The 17,715-nt window shown below is 43.1% G+C and overlaps 1 protein-coding gene across 1 annotated transcript in view; it reads left to right on the forward strand.

Annotated features, from left to right (window-relative positions):
- The window catches only part of LOC119925550 (BRCA2 and CDKN1A interacting protein), a 40,253-nt gene that overhangs the window by 15,417 nt on the left and 7,121 nt on the right, over nt 1–17,715 (forward strand). Inside the window, exons 4-5 of the mRNA XM_038743832.1 lie at nt 1,617–1,715; nt 4,182–4,369. Of these exons, the coding sequence (XP_038599760.1) occupies nt 1,617–1,715; nt 4,182–4,369 (287 nt within the window). The remainder of the gene's footprint in view (nt 1–1,616; nt 1,716–4,181; nt 4,370–17,715) is intronic.

Below are 17,715 nucleotides of genomic sequence, written 5' to 3' on the forward strand. Positions count from 1 at the left end.
ACTGTGTGCAGAGCACTGGACTAAGCGCTTGGGAAGGACAGGTTGGCAACGGATAGGGACAGTCCCTACTCAACAGCGGGCTCACAGTCTAGAAGGGGAAGACAGAGAACAAAACAAAACATATTAGCAAAATAAGTAGAGTAAATATGTACAAGTAAAATAGAGTAATAAATCTGTACAAACATATATACAGGTGCTGTGGGGAGGGGAAGGAGGTAAGAAGGGGGAGGAGGGGGCTCTATCTGGGAAGGCCTCCTTTATTCATACGTTCATTCAATCGTATTTATTGAGCGCTTACTGTGTGCAGAGCACTGGACTGAGCGCTTGGGAAGTACAATTAGGCAACATCTAGAGATGGTCCCTACCCAACAGCGGGCTCACAGTCTAGAAGGGGGAGACGGACAACAAAACCAAACATATTAACAAAATAAATAGAATAGTAAATATGTACAAATAAAATAGAGTAATAAATCCGTACAAACATATATCCAGGTGCTGTGGGGAGGGGAAGGAGGTAAGGAGGGGGAGAGGAAGGAGGGGGCTCAGTCTGGGAAGGCCTCCTGGAGTTGAGACTGTGAGTCCCACGTGGATCAGGGAGCCCACTGTTGGGTAGGGACCGTCTCTATATGTTGCCAACTTGTACTTCCCAAGCGCTTAGTCCAGTGCTCTGCACACAGTAAGCGCTCAATAAATACGATTGAATGAATGAATGAATGTTGGGTAGGGACCGTCTCTAGATGTTGCCAACTTGTACTTCCCAAGCGTGCTCTACACACAGTAAGCGCTCAATAAATCCGATCGAATGAATGAATGAATGTTGGGTAGGGACCGTCTCTAGATGTTGCCAACTTGTACTTCCCAAGCGCTTAGTCCAGTGCTCTGCGCACAGTAAGCGCTCAATAAATACGATTGAGTGAATGTTGGGTAGGGACCGTCTCTAGATGTTGCCAACTTGTCCTTCCCAAGCGCTTAGTCCAGTGCTCTGCACACAGTAAGCGCTCAATAAATACGATCGAACGAATGAATGAATGTTGTGTAGGGACCGTCTCTAGATGTTGCCAACTTGTACTTCCCAAGCGCTTAGTCCAGTGCTCTGCACACAGTAAGCGCTCAATAAATACGATCGAATGAATGAATGTTGGGTAGGGACCGTCTCTAGATGTTGCCAACTTGTACTTCCCAAGCGCTTAGTCCAGTGCTCTGCACACAGTAAGCGCTCAATAAATACGATTGAACGAATGAATGAGTGAATGTTGGGTAGGGACCGTCTCTAGATGTTGCCAACTTGTACTTCCCAAGCTTGCTGTACACGCAGTAAGCGCTCAATAAATACGATTGAATGAATGAATGTTGGGTAGGGACTGTCTCTAGATGTTGCCAACTTGTCCTTCCCAAGCGCTTAGTCCAGTGCTCTGCACACAGTAAGCGCTCAATAAATACGATTGAATGAATGAGCCCCACGAGGATCAGGGACCGTGTCCAACCTGATTTGCTTGAATCCACCCCAGCGCCTAGTGCAGTGCCCGGCCCATAGTAAGCGCTTTGCAAATACTATTAAAATGGAAAAATCAGGGGAGCGTGAATCAATCCCTCTCTCTCCCTTTCCTCCCCAACAGCAAACAGATGTCGCAGAAGAAAGTGAGGACGAGGAGGATGCTGATGAGGAAGAGGAGATCTTTGGCTTCATAAGTCTCCTGAATTTAACGGAGAGAAAGGTGAGCGAGGTTGGGAGTGGCAGCCTCCCGGGGGGCCTCCTCCAGTCCCCGGTGCCCGGAGCGGGTGGCCTTGGCGGCCTGTCGTTCATTCATTCATTCAATTGTATTTATTGAGCGCTTACTGTGTGCAGAGCACTGTACTAATCAATCAATCAATCAATCGTATTTATTGAGCGCTTACTATGTGCAGAGCACTGGACTAAGCGCTTGGGAAGTACAAATTGGCAACAACTAGAGACGGTCCCTATGCACCAGCAGGCTCACAGGCTAGAAGGGGGAGACAGAGAACAAAACCAAACATATTAACAAAATAAAATAAATAGAATAAATATGTACAAGTAAAATAAATAAATAAGTAAAGCGCTTGGGAAGTCCAATTTGGCAACATCTAGAGACGGTCCCTACCCAACGGCGGGCTCTCAGTCGAGAAGGGGGAGACGGCTGACAAAACAAAACATGTGGACAGGTGTCAAGTCATCAGAATAAATAGAAGTAAAGCTAGATCATTCATTCATTCATTCAGTGGTATTTATTGAGCGCCTACTGTTTGCAGAGCACTGGACTAAGCGCTTGGGAAGTCCAAGTTGGCAACATCTAGAGACGGTCCCTACCCAACAGCGGGCTCACGGTCTAGAAGGGGGAGGCAGAGAACAAAACATATTAACCAAATAAAATAAACAGAATAAATATGTACAAATAAAATAAATAAATATAGAGACGGTCACTACCCAACAGCGGGCTCACAGTCTAGAAGGGGGAGACAGACAACAAAACAAAACATGAACAAAATAAAAAAAAATGTACAAATAAATAAATATAGAGATGGTCCCTACCCAACAGCAGGCTCACAGTCTAGAAGGGGGAGACAGATAACAAAACAAAACATATTAACAAAATAAAATAAATAGAATAAATATGTACAAATAAAGTAAATAAATATAGAGACAGTCCCTACCCAACAGCGGGCTCACAGTCTAGAAGGGGGAGACAGAGAACAAAACAAAATATATCAACCAAATAAAATAAATAGAATATGTACAAGTAAAATAAATATAGAGACGGTCGCTACCCAACAGCGGGCTCACAGTTTAGAAGGGGGAGACAGACAACAAAACCAAACATATCAACCAAATAAAATAAATAGAATATGTACAAGTAAAATAAATATAGAGACGGTCCCTACCCAACAGTGGGCTCACAGTTTAGGAGGGGGAGACAGACAACAAAACCAAACATATCAACCAAATAAAATAAATAGAATATGTACAAGTAAAATAAATAAATATAGAGACGGTCCCTACCCAACAGTGGGCTCACAGTTTAGAAGGGGGAGACAGACAACAAAACAAAACATCAACCAAATAAAATAAATAGAATATGTACGAATAAAATAAATAAATATAGAGATGGTCCCTACCCAACAGCGGGCTCGCAGTCTAGAAGGGGGAGACAGACAACAAAACAACACATATTAGCAAAATAAAATAAATAGAATAGTAAATATGTACCAGTAAAATAAATAGTGATAAATCTGTACAAATCTCTCCCCTTTTAGACTGTGAGCCCACTGTAGGGTAGGGACCGTCTCTATATGTTGCCAACTTGGACTTCCCAAGCGCTTAGTCCAGTGCTCTGCACACAGTAAGCGCTCAAAAAATATGATTGATTGATTACAAACCTATATACATATTCATTCATTCATTCAATCGTATTTATTCATTCATTCAATCGTATTTATTGAGCGCTTACTATGTGCAAAGCACTGTTCTAAGCACTGGGGGGGATACAAGGTGATCAGGTTGTCCCACGTGGGGCTCCCAGTCTTCATCCCCATTTTACAGCTGAGGTCACTGAGGCTCAGAGAAGTGAAGTGACTTGCCCAAGGTCACACAGCAGACATGTGGCGGAGCCTGGATTCGAACCCATGACCTCTGACTCCAAAGCCCGGGCTCCTCCCACTGAGCCACGCCGCTCTTTATTGAGCGCTTACCGTGTGCAGAGCACTGTACTAAGCGCTTGGGAAGTACAAGTATATACAGGTGCTGTGGGGAGGGGAAGGAGGTAAGGCGGGGGGGTGGGAAGGGGAGGGGGCACTTAGTAAATACTAATAATGATGGCATTTATTAAGCGCTTACTATGTGCAAAGCACTGTCCTAAGTGCTGGGGGGGGGTACAAGGTGATCAGGTGGTCCCACGGGGGGGCTCGCAGTCTTCATCCCCATTTTCCAGATGAGGGAACTGAGGCCCAGAGCAGTGAAGCGACTGGCCCAAAGTCACCCAGCGGACAAGTTGGGGGGCCGGGATTCGAACCCGTGACCTCGGACTCCAAAGCCCGGGCTCTTTCCACTGAGCCACGCTGCGTCTCTGATGCCGTTATTATTAACGGGACGGGGGAACGCCCCCCGCCCCGGGTCCCTGGGGTGGGGTGGGGGGGGTGTCTGACGCCGCCCCGGTCTTGGGTTCCAGGGGACGCCGTGCGTGGAGCAGATCAAAGCGCTGCTGCTGGACCTGGGCCGAAAGAGCGGCGAGCGGCAGGCGGCCAAACAGCTCCGCGACTTCCTGGAGGACGCCTCCCGGCCCGTGGGGCTCATCCTCAGCGAGCGCTTCCTCAACGTGCCCCCCCAGGTCGCCCTGCCCCTCCACCTGCAGCTCCAGTGAGTAGAGTAATCGTTCGTTCAGTCATCCCGGCGTATTTATTGAGCGCTTACGGTGCGCAGAGCACTGGGCTGAGCGCCCGGGAAGTCCTTCATTCATTCATTCATTCATTCAGTCGTATTCATTGAGCGCTTACGGTGCGCAGAGCGCTGGGCTGAGCGCTTGGGAAGTACAAGTAATGACAGTGGTGGTATTTGTGAGGCGCTTACTAGTCCTTCATTCGTTCAGTCGTATTTATTGAGCGCTTACGGTGCGCAGAGCACTGGGCTGAGCGCCCGGGAAGTCATTCATTCAGTCATATTTATTGAGCGCTTACGGCGCGCAGAGCACCGGGCTGAGCGCTTGGGAAGTACAAGTAATAACAGTGGTGGTATTTGTGAGGCGCTTACTACTCCGTCATTCATTCAGTCATATTTATTGAGCACTTACAGTGCGCAGAGCACTGGGCTGAGCGCTTGGGAAGTACAAGTAATGACAGTGGTGGTATTTGTGAGGCGCTTACTAGTCCTTCATTCGTTCAGTCGTATTTATTGAGCGCTTACGATGCGCAGAGCACTGGAGTAAGCACCTGGGAAGTCATTCATTCAGTCGTATTTATTGAGCGCTTACGGTGCGCAGAGCACTGGGCTAAGCGCTTGGGAAGTACAAGTAATAACAGTGTTACTGTTAGTAATAACTACTCCGTTCATTCAGTCATCATCGTCAATCGTATTAACTGAGCGCTTACTGTGTGCAGAGCACTGTACTAAGCGCTTGGGAAGTCCAAATTGGCAACATATAAAGACGGTCCCTACCCAACTGTGGGCTCACAGTCTAAAAGGGGGAGACAGAACCAAACGTACTAACAAAATAAAATAGAATAGATATGTACAAGTAAAATAGAGTAATAAATATGTACAAACATATACATTTATACAGGTATATACATGTATACAGGTATATACATATATACGGGTATTTATTGAGCGCTTACGGTGCGCAGAGCACTGGACTAAGCGCTTGGGAAGTACAAGTAATAACAGTGATGGTACTTGTGAGGTGCTTACTATTCCTTCATTCATTCAGTCGTATTTATTGAGCGCTTACGGTGCGCAGAGCACTGGGCTGAGCGCCCGGGAAGTCATTCATTCAGTCGTATTTATTGAGCGCTTACGGTGCGCAGAGCACCGGGCTAAGCGCTTGGGAAGTACAAGTAGTAACAGTGGTGGTATTTGTGAGGCGCTTACTAGTCCTTCATTCATTCAGTTGTATTTATTGAGCGCTTACGGTGCGCAGAGCACTGGGCTGAGCACCCGGGAAGTCATTCATTCAGTCATATTTATTGAGCGCTTACGGTGCGCAGAGCACCGGGCTGAGCGCTTGGGAAGTACAAGTAATGACGGTGGTATTTGTGAGGCGCTTACTATTCCTTCATTCATTCAGTTGTATTTATTGAGCGCTTACAGTGCGCAGAGCACTGGACTAAGCGCTTGGGAAGTACAAGTAATGACAGTGGTGGCATTTGTGAGGCACTTACTATTCCTTCATTCATTCAGTGGCATTTATTGAGCGCTTACGGTGCGCAGAGCACTGGGCTGAGCGCCCGGGAAGTCATTCATTCAGTCGTATTTATTGAGCGCTTACGGTGCGCAGAGCACTGGACTAAGCGCTTGGGAAGTACAAGTAATAACAGTGGTGGTATTTGTGAGGCGCTTACTAGTCCTTCATTCATTCAGTCGTATTTATTGAGCGCTTACGGTGCGCAGAGCACTGGGCTGAGCGCCCGGGAAGTCATTCATTCGGTCGTATTTATTGAGCGCTTACGGTGCGCAGAGCACCGGGCTAAGCGCTTGGGAAGTACAAGTAATAACAGTGTTACTGTTAGTAATAACTACTCCGTTCATTCAGTCATCATCATCAATCGTATTTATTGAGCGCTTACTGTGTGCAGAGCACTGTACTAAGCGCTTGGGAAGTCCAAATTGGCAACATATAGAGACAGTCCCTACCCAATAGTGGGCTCACAGTCTAAAAGGGGGAGACAAAACCAAACATACTAACAAAATAAAATAGATATGTACAAGCAAAATAATTAAATATATAAATAGAGTAATAAGTATGTACAAACATATATACATATATACAGGTATATACATGTACATAGGTATATACATATATGCAGGTATTTATTGAGCGCTTACGGTGCGCAGAGCACTGGACTAAGCGCTTGGGAAGTACAAGTAATGACAGCGGTGGTATTTGTGAGGCGCTTACTATTCCTTCATTCATTCAGTGGCATTTATTGAGCGCTTACGGTGCGCAGAGCACTGGGCTGAGCACCCGGGAAGTCATTCATTCAGTCATATTTATTGAGCGCTTACGGTGCGCAGAGCCCCGGGCTGAGCGCTTGGGAAGTACAAGTAATGACGGTGGTATTTGTGAGGCGCTTACTATTCCTTCATTCATTCAGTTGTATTTATTGAGCGCTTACAGTGCGCAGAGCACTGGACTAAGCGCTTGGGAAGTACAAGTAATGACAGTGGTGGTATTTGTGAGGCGCTTACTTGTCCTTCATTCATTCAGTGGCATTTATTGAGCGCTTACGGTGCGCAGAGCACTGGGCTGAGCGCCCGGGAAGTCATTCATTCAGTCGTATTTATTGAGCGCTTACGGTGCGCAGAGCACTGGGCTAAGCGCTTGGGAAGTACAAGTAATAACAGGGTTACTGTTAATAACAGTAATAACTACTCCATTCAGTCATCATCATCAATCGTATTTACTGAGCGCTTACTGTGTGCAGAGCACTGTACTAAGCGCTTGGGAAGTCCAAATTGGCAACATATAGAGACAGTCCCTACCCACCAGTGGGCTCACAGTCTAAAAGGGGGAGACAAAACCAAACATACTAACAAAATGAAATAGAATAGATATGTACAAGTAAAATAAATAAATAAATAGAGTAATAAATATGTACAAACATATACATTTATACAGGTATATACATATATACAGGTATTTATTGAGCGCTTACGGTGCGCAGAGCACTGGACTAAGCGCTTGGGAAGTACAAGTAATGACAGTGGTGGTATTTGTGAGGCGCTTACCAGTCCTTCATTCATTCAGTCGTATTTATTGAGCACTTACGGTGTGCAGAGCACTGGACTAAGCACCCGGGAAGTCATTCATTCAGTCGTATTTATTGAGCGCTTACGGTGCGCAGAGCACTGGGCTAAGCGCTTGGGAAGTACAAGTAAGAACAGTGTTACTGTTAATAACAGTAATAACTACTCCATTCAGTCATCATCATCAATCGTATTTACTGAGCGCTTACTGTGTGCAGAGCACTGTACTAAGCGCTTGGGAAGTCCAAATTGGCAACATATAGAGACAGTCCCTACCCACCAGTGGGCTCACAGTCTAAAAGGGGGAGACAAAACCAAACATACTAACAAAATGAAATAGAATAGATACGTACAAGTAAAATAAATAAATAAATAGAGTAATAAATATGTACAAACATATACATTTATACAGGTATATACATATATACAGGTATTTATTGAGCGCTTACGGTGCGCAGAGCACTGGACTAAGCGCTTGGGAAGTACAAGTAATGACAGTGGTGGTATTTGTGAGGCGCTTACCAGTCCTTCATTCATTCAGTCGTATTTATTGAGCACTTATGGTGTGCAGAGCACTGGACTAAGCACCCGGGAAGTCATTCATTCAGTCGTATTTATTGAGCGCTTACGGTGCGCAGAGCACTGGGCTAAGCGCTTGGGAAGTACAAGTAATGACAGTGGTGGTATTTTTGAGGCGCTTACTAGTCCTTCATTCATTCATTCAGTCATATTTATTGAAAGCTTACTTTCATTCATTCATTCAGTCGTATTTATTGAGCGCTTACTGTGTGCAGAGCACTGGACTAAGCGCCTGGGAAGTCCTTCATTCATTCATTCAGTCGTATTTATTGAAAGCTTACTTTCATTGATTCAGTCGTATTTATTGAGCGCTTACTGTGTGCAGAGCACTGGACTAAGCGCCCGGGAAGTCCTTCATTCATTCATTCAGTCGTATTTATTGAGCGCTTACGGTGCGCAGAGCACTGGACTAAGCGCTTGGGAAGTACAAGTAATAACAGTGGTGGTACTTGTGAGGCGCTTACTAGTCCACATCCCCTCACATCCAATAAATACGATTGAATGAATGAATGAATGAATAGCCCATTCATTCATTCAGTCGTATTTATTGAGCGCTTACTGTGCGCAGAGCACTGGACTAAGCGCCTGGGAAGTACAAGTTGGTGAGTACAAGTAATAACAGTGGTGGTATTTGTGAGGCGCTTACTATTCCTTCATTCAGTCATATTTATTGAACACTTACTTTCATTCATTCATTCAATCGTATTTATGGAGCACTTCCTGTGCGCAGAGCACTGGAGTAAGCGCCTGGAAAGTCCCAAGTTGGTAAGTACAAGTAATAACAGTGGTGGTATTTCTGAGGCGCTTACTATTCCTTCATTCAGTCATATTTATTGAGCGCTTACTGTGTGCAGAGCCCTGGACTAAGCGCTTGGGAAGTCCAAGTTGGTAAGTCCAAGTAATAATGGTGGTATTTGTGTGGCGCTTACTATTCCTACATTCACTCACTCAGTCATATTTATTGAACGCTTACTTTCATTCATTCAGTCGTATTTATTGAGCGCTTACTGTGTGCAGAGCACTGGACTAAGCACTTGGGACGTCCAAGTTGGCAACATCTAGAGACGGTCCCTACCCGACAGCGGGCTCACGGTCTAGAAGGGGGAGACAAGTAATAACGGTGGTGGTATTTGTGAGGCGCTTACTATTTCTTCGTTCATTCATTCAGTTGTATTGAGCGCTTACTGTGTGCAGAGCACTGGACTAAGCGCTTGGGAAGTCCAAGTCGGCACCGTCTAGAGACGGTCCCTACCCAACAGTGCATTCAGTGCATTTGTGGCATTCATTCATTGTCGTATTTATTGAGCGCTTACTGTGCGCAGAGCACTGTACTACCCAACAGTGGGCTCACAGTCTAGAAGGGGGAGACAAGGAATAACAGTGGTGGCATTTGTCAGGCACTTGTGAGGGAATACAAATCCCCTCATTCATTCATTGTCGTATTTATTGAGTGCTCACTGTGCGCAGAGCACTGGACTAAGCGCAGAGCACTGTAGTAAGCGCTTGGGAAGTCCAAGTCGGCAACATCTAGAGACGGTCCCTACCCAACAGCGGGCTCACGGTCTAGAAGGGGGAGACAGACAACAAAACAAAACAGATTAACAAAATAAAATAAATAGAATAAATATGTACAAATAAAATAAATAGAGTAATAACTCCGTACAAACATATAAGCATATGTACAGGTGCTGTGGGGAGGGGAAGGAGGTAAGGCGGGGGGGGGGTGGGGAGGGGAAGGGGACAGACAACAAAACCATACATATTAACAAAATAAAATAAATAGAATAAATATGTACAAGTAAAATAGAGTAATAAATCCGTACAAACATATATATATATCTATACAGGTGCTGTGGGGAGGGGAAGGAGGTAAGGCGCGGGGGGATGGGAAGGGGAAGGGGACAGACAACCCAACCATACATATTAACAAAATAAAATAAATAGAATAAATATGTACAGGTAAAATAAATAAATTGAGTAATAAATACATAGAAACATATATATATATATATAAATATAAATATATATACAGGTGCTGTGGGGAGGGGAAGGAGGTAAGGCGGGGGTGATGGGGAGGGGAAGGGGACAGACAACCAAACCATACATATTAACAAAATAAAATAAATAGAATAAATATGTACAAGTAAAATAGAGTAATAAATCCGTACAAACATATATATATCTATACAGGTGCTGTGGGGAGGGGAAGGAGGTAAGGCGCGGGGGGATGGGAAGGGGAAGGGGACAGACAACCCAACCATACATATTAACAAAATAAAATAAATAGAATAAATATGTACAGGTAAAATAAATAAATTGAGTAATAAATACATAGAAACATATATATATATATATAAATATAAATATATATACAGGTGCTGTGGGGAGGGGAAGGAGGTAAGGCGGGGGTGATGGGGAGGGGAAGGGGACAGACAACCAAACCATACATATTAACAAAATAAAACAAATAGAATATGTACAAGTAAAATAAATAAATTGAGTAATAAATACGTAGAAACATATATATATGTATACACAGGTGCTCTGGGGAGGGGAAGGAGGTAAGGCAGGGGAGAGGGGGAGAGGAACCGAGCACTCGAGCACTGTTCTAAGCGCCGGGGTAGATACAGGGTAATCAGGTTGTTCCACGTAGGGCTCACAGTCTTCACCCTCATTTTAATAATAATAATAATAATAATAATAATAATAGTGATGGTATTCGTTAGGCGCTTACTAGGTGCAAAGCACTGTTCTAAGCCCCAGGGAGGTTACAAGAAGCAGCGTGGCTCAGTGGAAAAGAGCCTGGGCTTTGGAGTCAGAGGTCATGGGTTCAAATCCCGGCTCCACCAATTATCAGCTGCATGACTTTGGGTAAGGCACTTCACTTCTCTGGGCCTCAGTGACCTCATCTGGAAAATGGGGATTAAGGCAGTGAGCCCCCCCCCCCGGGGGACACCCTGATTGCCTTGTAACCTCCCCAGTGCTGAGAACAGTGCTTTGCACATAGTAAGCGCTTAATAAAATGCCGTTATTATTATTATTATTATTTGGAGGCGGCTGTCATGGGTTCAAATCCCGGCTCCACCAATTATCAGCTGTGTGACTTTGGGCCAGTCACTTCACTTCTCTGGGCCTCAGTTCCCTCATCTGGAAAATGGGGATTAAGACTGTGAGCCCCCCTTGGGACCTCCCGATCACCTTGTAACCTCCCCAGCGCTTAGAACAGTGCTTTGCACATAGTAAGTGCTTAATAAATGCCATTATTATTATTATTATTCTCTGGGCCTCAGTTCCCTCATCTGGAAAATGGGGATTAAGACTGAGCCCCCCCTTGGGACAGCCTGATCACCTTGTATCCCCCTTAGTGCTTAAAACAGTGCTTGGCACATAGTAAGCGCTTAATAAATACCATCATTAACCTGATGAACCCGTTTCCACCTCAGTGCTCAGAAAAATGGACGGCACATAGTAAGCACTTCACAAGTAAGCGCTTAATAAATGCCATTATCATTATTATTATTATTCTGTGGGCCTCAGTTCCCTCATCTGGAAAATGGGGATTAAGACTGAGACCCCCATGGGGCAACCTGATCACCTTGTATCCCCCCTAACGCTTAAAACAGTGCTTGGCACATAGTAAGCGCTTAATAAATGCCATCATTAAATACCATCATTAACCTGATGAACCCGTTTCTACCTCAGTGCTCAGAAAAATGCATGGCACATAGCACTTCACAAGTAAGCGCTTAATAAATGCCGTCATTATTGTTATTATTATTATTCTCTGGGCCTCTAAGCACTTAATAAATGCTATTATTATTATTATTATTATTATTGTTATTATTATTCTCTGGGCCTCAGTTCCCTCATCTGGAAAATGGGGATTAAGACTGAGCCCCCCCGTGGGACAACCCGATCACCTTGTCACCTCCTCAGCGCTTAGAACAGTGCTTGGCACATAGTAAGCGCTTAATAAATGCCATCATTAAATACCATCATTAACCTGATAAACCCGTTTCTACCTCAGTGCTCAGAAAAATGCACGGCACATAGTAAGCACTTCACAAGTAAGCGCTTAATAAATGCCGTCATTATTATTATTATTATTATTATTCTCTGGGCCTCTAAGCACTTAATAAATGCTATTATTATTATTATTATTATTGTTATTATTATTCTCTGGGCCTCAGTTCCCTCATCTGGAAAATGGGGATTAAGACTGAGCCCCCCGTGGGACAACCCGATCACCTTGTCACCTCCTCAGCGCTTAGAACAGTGCTTGGCACATAGTAAGCGCTTAATAAATGCCATCATTAAATACCATCATTAACCTGATAAACCCGTTTCTACCTCAGTGCTCAGAAAAATGCATGGCACATAGTAAGCACTTCACAAGTAAGCGCTTAATAAATGCCATTATTATTATTATTATTATTATTATTATTGTTATTATTATTATTTTATTATTCTCTGGGCCTCTAAGCACTTAATAATGCCATTATTATTATTGTTATTATTATTATTCTCTGGGCCTCAGTTCCCTCATCTGGAAAATGGGGATTAAGACTGAGCCCCACGTGGGACAACCTGATCACCTTGTATCCCCCCTAGTGCTTAAAACAGTGCTTGGCACATAGTAAGCGCTTAATAAATACCATCATTAAATACCATCATTAACTTGAACCTGTTTCTACCTCAGTGCTCAGAAAAATGCTCGGCACATAGTAAGGGCTTCATAAGTACTATCATAATAGTACAGTGCTCAGCACACAGTAAGCGCTCAATAAATACGATTGAATGAATAATAATAATAATAATAATAATAATAATAATAATAATAATAATAATAATAATGTTGGTTGGGTGACCCCGGAAACGAGCGTGAAGCGTTTAATAAATACCATCATTAACTCGATGAACCCATTTCTACCTCAGTGCTCAGGAAAATGCTCGGTACCTAGTAAGCGCTTCACAAGTACCATCATAATAGTACAGTGCTCAGCACACAGTAAGCGCTCAATAAATACTATTGAATGAATGAATAATAATAATAATAATAACAATAATGTTGGTTGGGTGACCCCGGAAATAAGCGCGAAGCCGCTTAATAAATACCATCATTAACCCGATGAACCCGTTCCTACCTCAGTGCTCAGAAAAATGCTCGGCACATAGTAAGCGCTTCACAAATACCATAATAATAGTACAGTGCTGAGCACACAGTAAGCGCCCAATAAATACGATTGAATGAATAATAATAATAATGTTGGTTGGGTGACCCCAGAAATGAGCGCGAAGCCGCTTAATAAATACCATCATTAGCCCGATGAACCCATTTCTACCTCAGTGCTCAGAAAAATGCTCGGCACGTAGTAAGCGCTTCATGAATACCCTCGTAATAGTACAGTGCTCAGCACACAGTAAGTGCCCAATAAATACGATTGAATTATTAATAATAATAATAATAATAATAATTATGTTGGTTGGGTGACCCCGGAAACGAGCGCGAAGCCGCTTAATAAATACCATCATTAACCCGGTGAACCCGTTTATAACTCAGTGCTCAGAAAAATGCTCGGCACATAGTAAGTGCTTCACAAGTACCATCATAATAGTACAGTGCTCAGCACACAGTAAGCGCTCAATAAATGCGATTGAATGAATGAATAACAATAATAATAATAATGTTGGTTGAGTGACCCCGGAAACGAGCGTGAAGCGCTTAATAAATACCATCATTAACCCGATGAACCCGTTTCTACCTCAGTGCTTAGGAAAATGCTTGGCACATAGTAAGCGCTTCACAAGTACCATCATAATAGTCCAGTGCTCTGCACATGGTAAGCGCTCAATAGATACGATTGAATTAATAATAATAATAATAATAATAATAATTATGTTGGTTGGTTGACCCCGGAAACGAGCGCGAAGCTGCTTAATAAATACCATCATTAACCCGGTGAACCCGTTTCCACCTCAGTGCTCAGAAAAATGCTCGGCACGTAGTAAGCGCTTCACGAGTACCATCGTAATAGTACAGTGCTCTGCACATGATAAGCGCCGAATAAATACTATTGAATGAATAATAATAATAACGTTGGTTGGGTGACCCTGGAAACGAGTGTGAAGCCGCTTAATAAATACCATCATTAACCCGATGAACCCGTTTCTACATCAGTGCTCAGAAAAATGCTTGGCACATAGTAAGCGCTTCACGAGTACCATCATAATAGTAATTTAAGACTGTGAGCCCACTGTTGGGTAGGGACTGTCTCTATATGTTGCCAGTTTGCACTTCCCAAGCGCTTAGTACAGTGCTCTGCACACAGTAAGCGCTCAATAAATACGATTGATGATGATGATAATAGTACAGTGCTCTGCACACAGTAAGGGCTCAATAAATACGATTGAATGAATAATAATAATAATAATAATAATGTTGGTTGGGTGACCCCCGAAATTAGCGTGAAGCCGCTTAATAAGTACTATCATTAACCCGATGAACCCGTTTCTACCTCAGTGCTCAGAAAAATGCTCGGCACGTAGTAAGCGCTTCACGAGTACCATCGTAATAGTACAGTGCTCAGCTCACGGTAAGCACTCAATAAATACAATTGAAATAATAATAATAATAATAATAATAATAATGTTGGTTGCGTGACCCTGGAAACGAGCACGAAGCCGCTTAATAAATACCATCATTAACCCGATGAACCCGTTTCTACCTCAGTGCTCAGAAAAGTGCTCGGCACGTAGTAAGCGCTTCACGAGAACCATCATAATAGTACAGTGTTCTGCACACGGTAAGCGCTCAATAAATACAATTGAAATAATAATAATAATAATAATAATAATAAATAATAATAATAATAATAATGTTGGTTGGGTGACCCCGGAAACGAGCGTGAAGCGCTTAATAAATACCATCATTAACCCGATGAACCCGTTTCTACCTCAGTGCTTAGGAAAATGCTTGGCACATAGTAAGCGCTTCACAAGTACCGTCATAATAGTCCAGTGCTCTGCACATGGTAAGCGCTCAATAAATATGATTGAAATAATAATAATAATAATAACAATGATAATAATGATGATGATGATAATAATAATAATAATAATAATAATAATAATAATAATAATAATAATATTGGTTGGGTGACCCCGGAAATGAGCGCAAAGCCACTTAATAAGTACCATCATTAACCCGACGAACCCGTTTCTACCTCAGTGCTCAGAAAAATGCTCAGCACACAGTAAGCGCCCAATAAATACGATTGAATGAATAATAATAATAATGTTGGTTGGGTGACCCCGGCAACGAGCATGAAGCTGCTTGCTCGGCACATAGTAAGCGCTTCACAAGTACCATCGTAATAGTACAGTGCTCAGCGCACGGTAAAAGCGCTCAATAAGTACGATTTAATGAATAATAATAATAATGTTGGTTGGGTGACCCCAGAAACAAGCATGAAGCTGCTTGCTTGGCACATAGTAAGCGCTTCACAAGTACCATCGTAATAGTACAGTGCTCAGCACACGGTAAGCGCCCAATAAATACGATTGAATGAATAATAATAATAACGTTGGTTGGGTGACCCCAGAAACGAGCATGAAGCTGCTTGCTCGGCACATAGTAAGCGCTTCCCAAGTACAATCATAATAGTACAGTGCTCAGCACACGGTAAGCGCTCAATAAATACAATTGAATGAATAATAATAATAATAATGTTGGTTGGGTGACCCCAGAAACGAGCATGAAGCTGCTTGCTCGGCACATAGTAAGCGCTTCACGAGTACCGTCATAATAGTACAGTGCTCAGCACACGGTAAGCGCTCAATAAGTGCGATTTAATGAATAATAATAATAATGTGGGTTGGGTGACCCCAGAAACGAGCATGAAGCTGCTTGCTCGGCACATAGTAAGCGCTTCACAAGTACCATCGTAATAGTACAGTGCACTGCACACGGTAAGCGCCCAATAAATATGATTGAATGAATAATAATAATAATAATAATAATAATAATAATAATAATAATAATAATGTTGGTTGGGTGACCCCAGAAACGAGCATGAAGCTGCTTGCTCGGCACATAGTAAGCGCTTCCCAAGTACCATCATAATAGTACAGTGCTCTGCACACGGTAAGCGCCCAATAAATACGATTGAATGAATAATAATAATAATGTTGGTTGGGTGACCCCAGAAACGAGCATGAAGCTGCTTGCTTGGCACATAGTAAGCGCTCAATAAATACGATTGAATGAATAATAATAATAACGTTGGTTGGGTGACCCCAGAAACGAGCATGAAGCTGCTTGCTCGGCACATAGTAAGCGCTTCCCAAGTACCATCGTAATAGTACAGTGCTCTGCACACGGTAAGCGCCCAATAAATACGATTGAATGAATAATAATAATAATAATAATAATAATAATAATGTTGGTTGGGTGACCCCGGCAACGAGCATGAAGCTGCTTGCTCGGCACATAGTAAGCGCTTCACAAGTACCATCATAATAGTACAGTGCTCAGCACACGGTAAGCGCCCAATAAATACGATTTAATTAATAATAATAATAATGTTGGTTGGGTGACCCCAGAAACGAGCATGAAGCTGCTTGCTCGGCACATAGTAAGCGCTTCACAAGTACCATCATAATAGTACAGTGCTCTGCACACGGTAAGCGCCCAATAAATACGATTGAGTGAATAATAATAATAATGTTGGGTGACCCCAGAAACGAGCATGAATCTGCTTGCTTGGCACATAGTAAGCGCTCAATAAATATGATTGAATGAATAATAATAATAACGTTGGTTGGGTGACCCCAGAAACGAGCATGAAGCTGCGTGCTCGGCACATAGTAAGCGCTTCGCAAGTACCGTCATAATAGTACAGTGCTCAGCACACGGTAAGCGCTCAATAAGTACGATTTAATTAATAATAATAATAATGTTGGTTGGGTGACCCCAGAAACGAGCATGAAGCTGCTTGCTCGGCACATAGTAAGCGCTTCACAAGTACCATCGTAATAGTACAGTGCTCAGCACACGGTAAGCGCCCAATAAATACGATTGAATTAATAATAATAATAATAATAATAATAATAATAATAATGTTGGTTGGGTGACCCCGGCAAGGAGCATGAAGCTACTTGCTCGGCACATAGTAAGCGCTTCACAAGTACCATCATAATAGTACAGTGCTCAGCACACGTTAAGCGCCCAATAAATACGATTGAATGAATAATAATAATAACGTTGGTTGGGTGACCCCAGAAATGAGCATGAAGCTGCTTGCTCGGCACATAGTAAGCGCTTCACGAGTACCATCGTAATAGTACAGTGCTCAGCAAACGGTAAGCGCCCAATAAATACGATTGAATAATAATAATAATAATAATAACGTTGGTTGGGTGACCCCAGAAACGAGCATGAAGCTGCTTGCTTGGCACATAGTAAGCGCTCAATAAATACGATTGAATGAATAATAATAATAACGTTGGTTGGGTGACCCCAGAAACGAGCATGAAGCTGCTTGCTCGGCACGTAGTAAGCGCTTCGCAAGTACCATAATAATAGTACAGTGCTCTGCACACGGTAAGCGCCCAATAAATACGATTGAATGAATAATAATAATAATGTTGGTTGGGTGACCCCAGAA

Source organism: Tachyglossus aculeatus, chromosome 3, assembly GCF_015852505.1.
Source record: "Tachyglossus aculeatus isolate mTacAcu1 chromosome 3, mTacAcu1.pri, whole genome shotgun sequence".
NCBI lineage: Eukaryota > Metazoa > Chordata > Mammalia > Monotremata > Tachyglossidae > Tachyglossus > Tachyglossus aculeatus.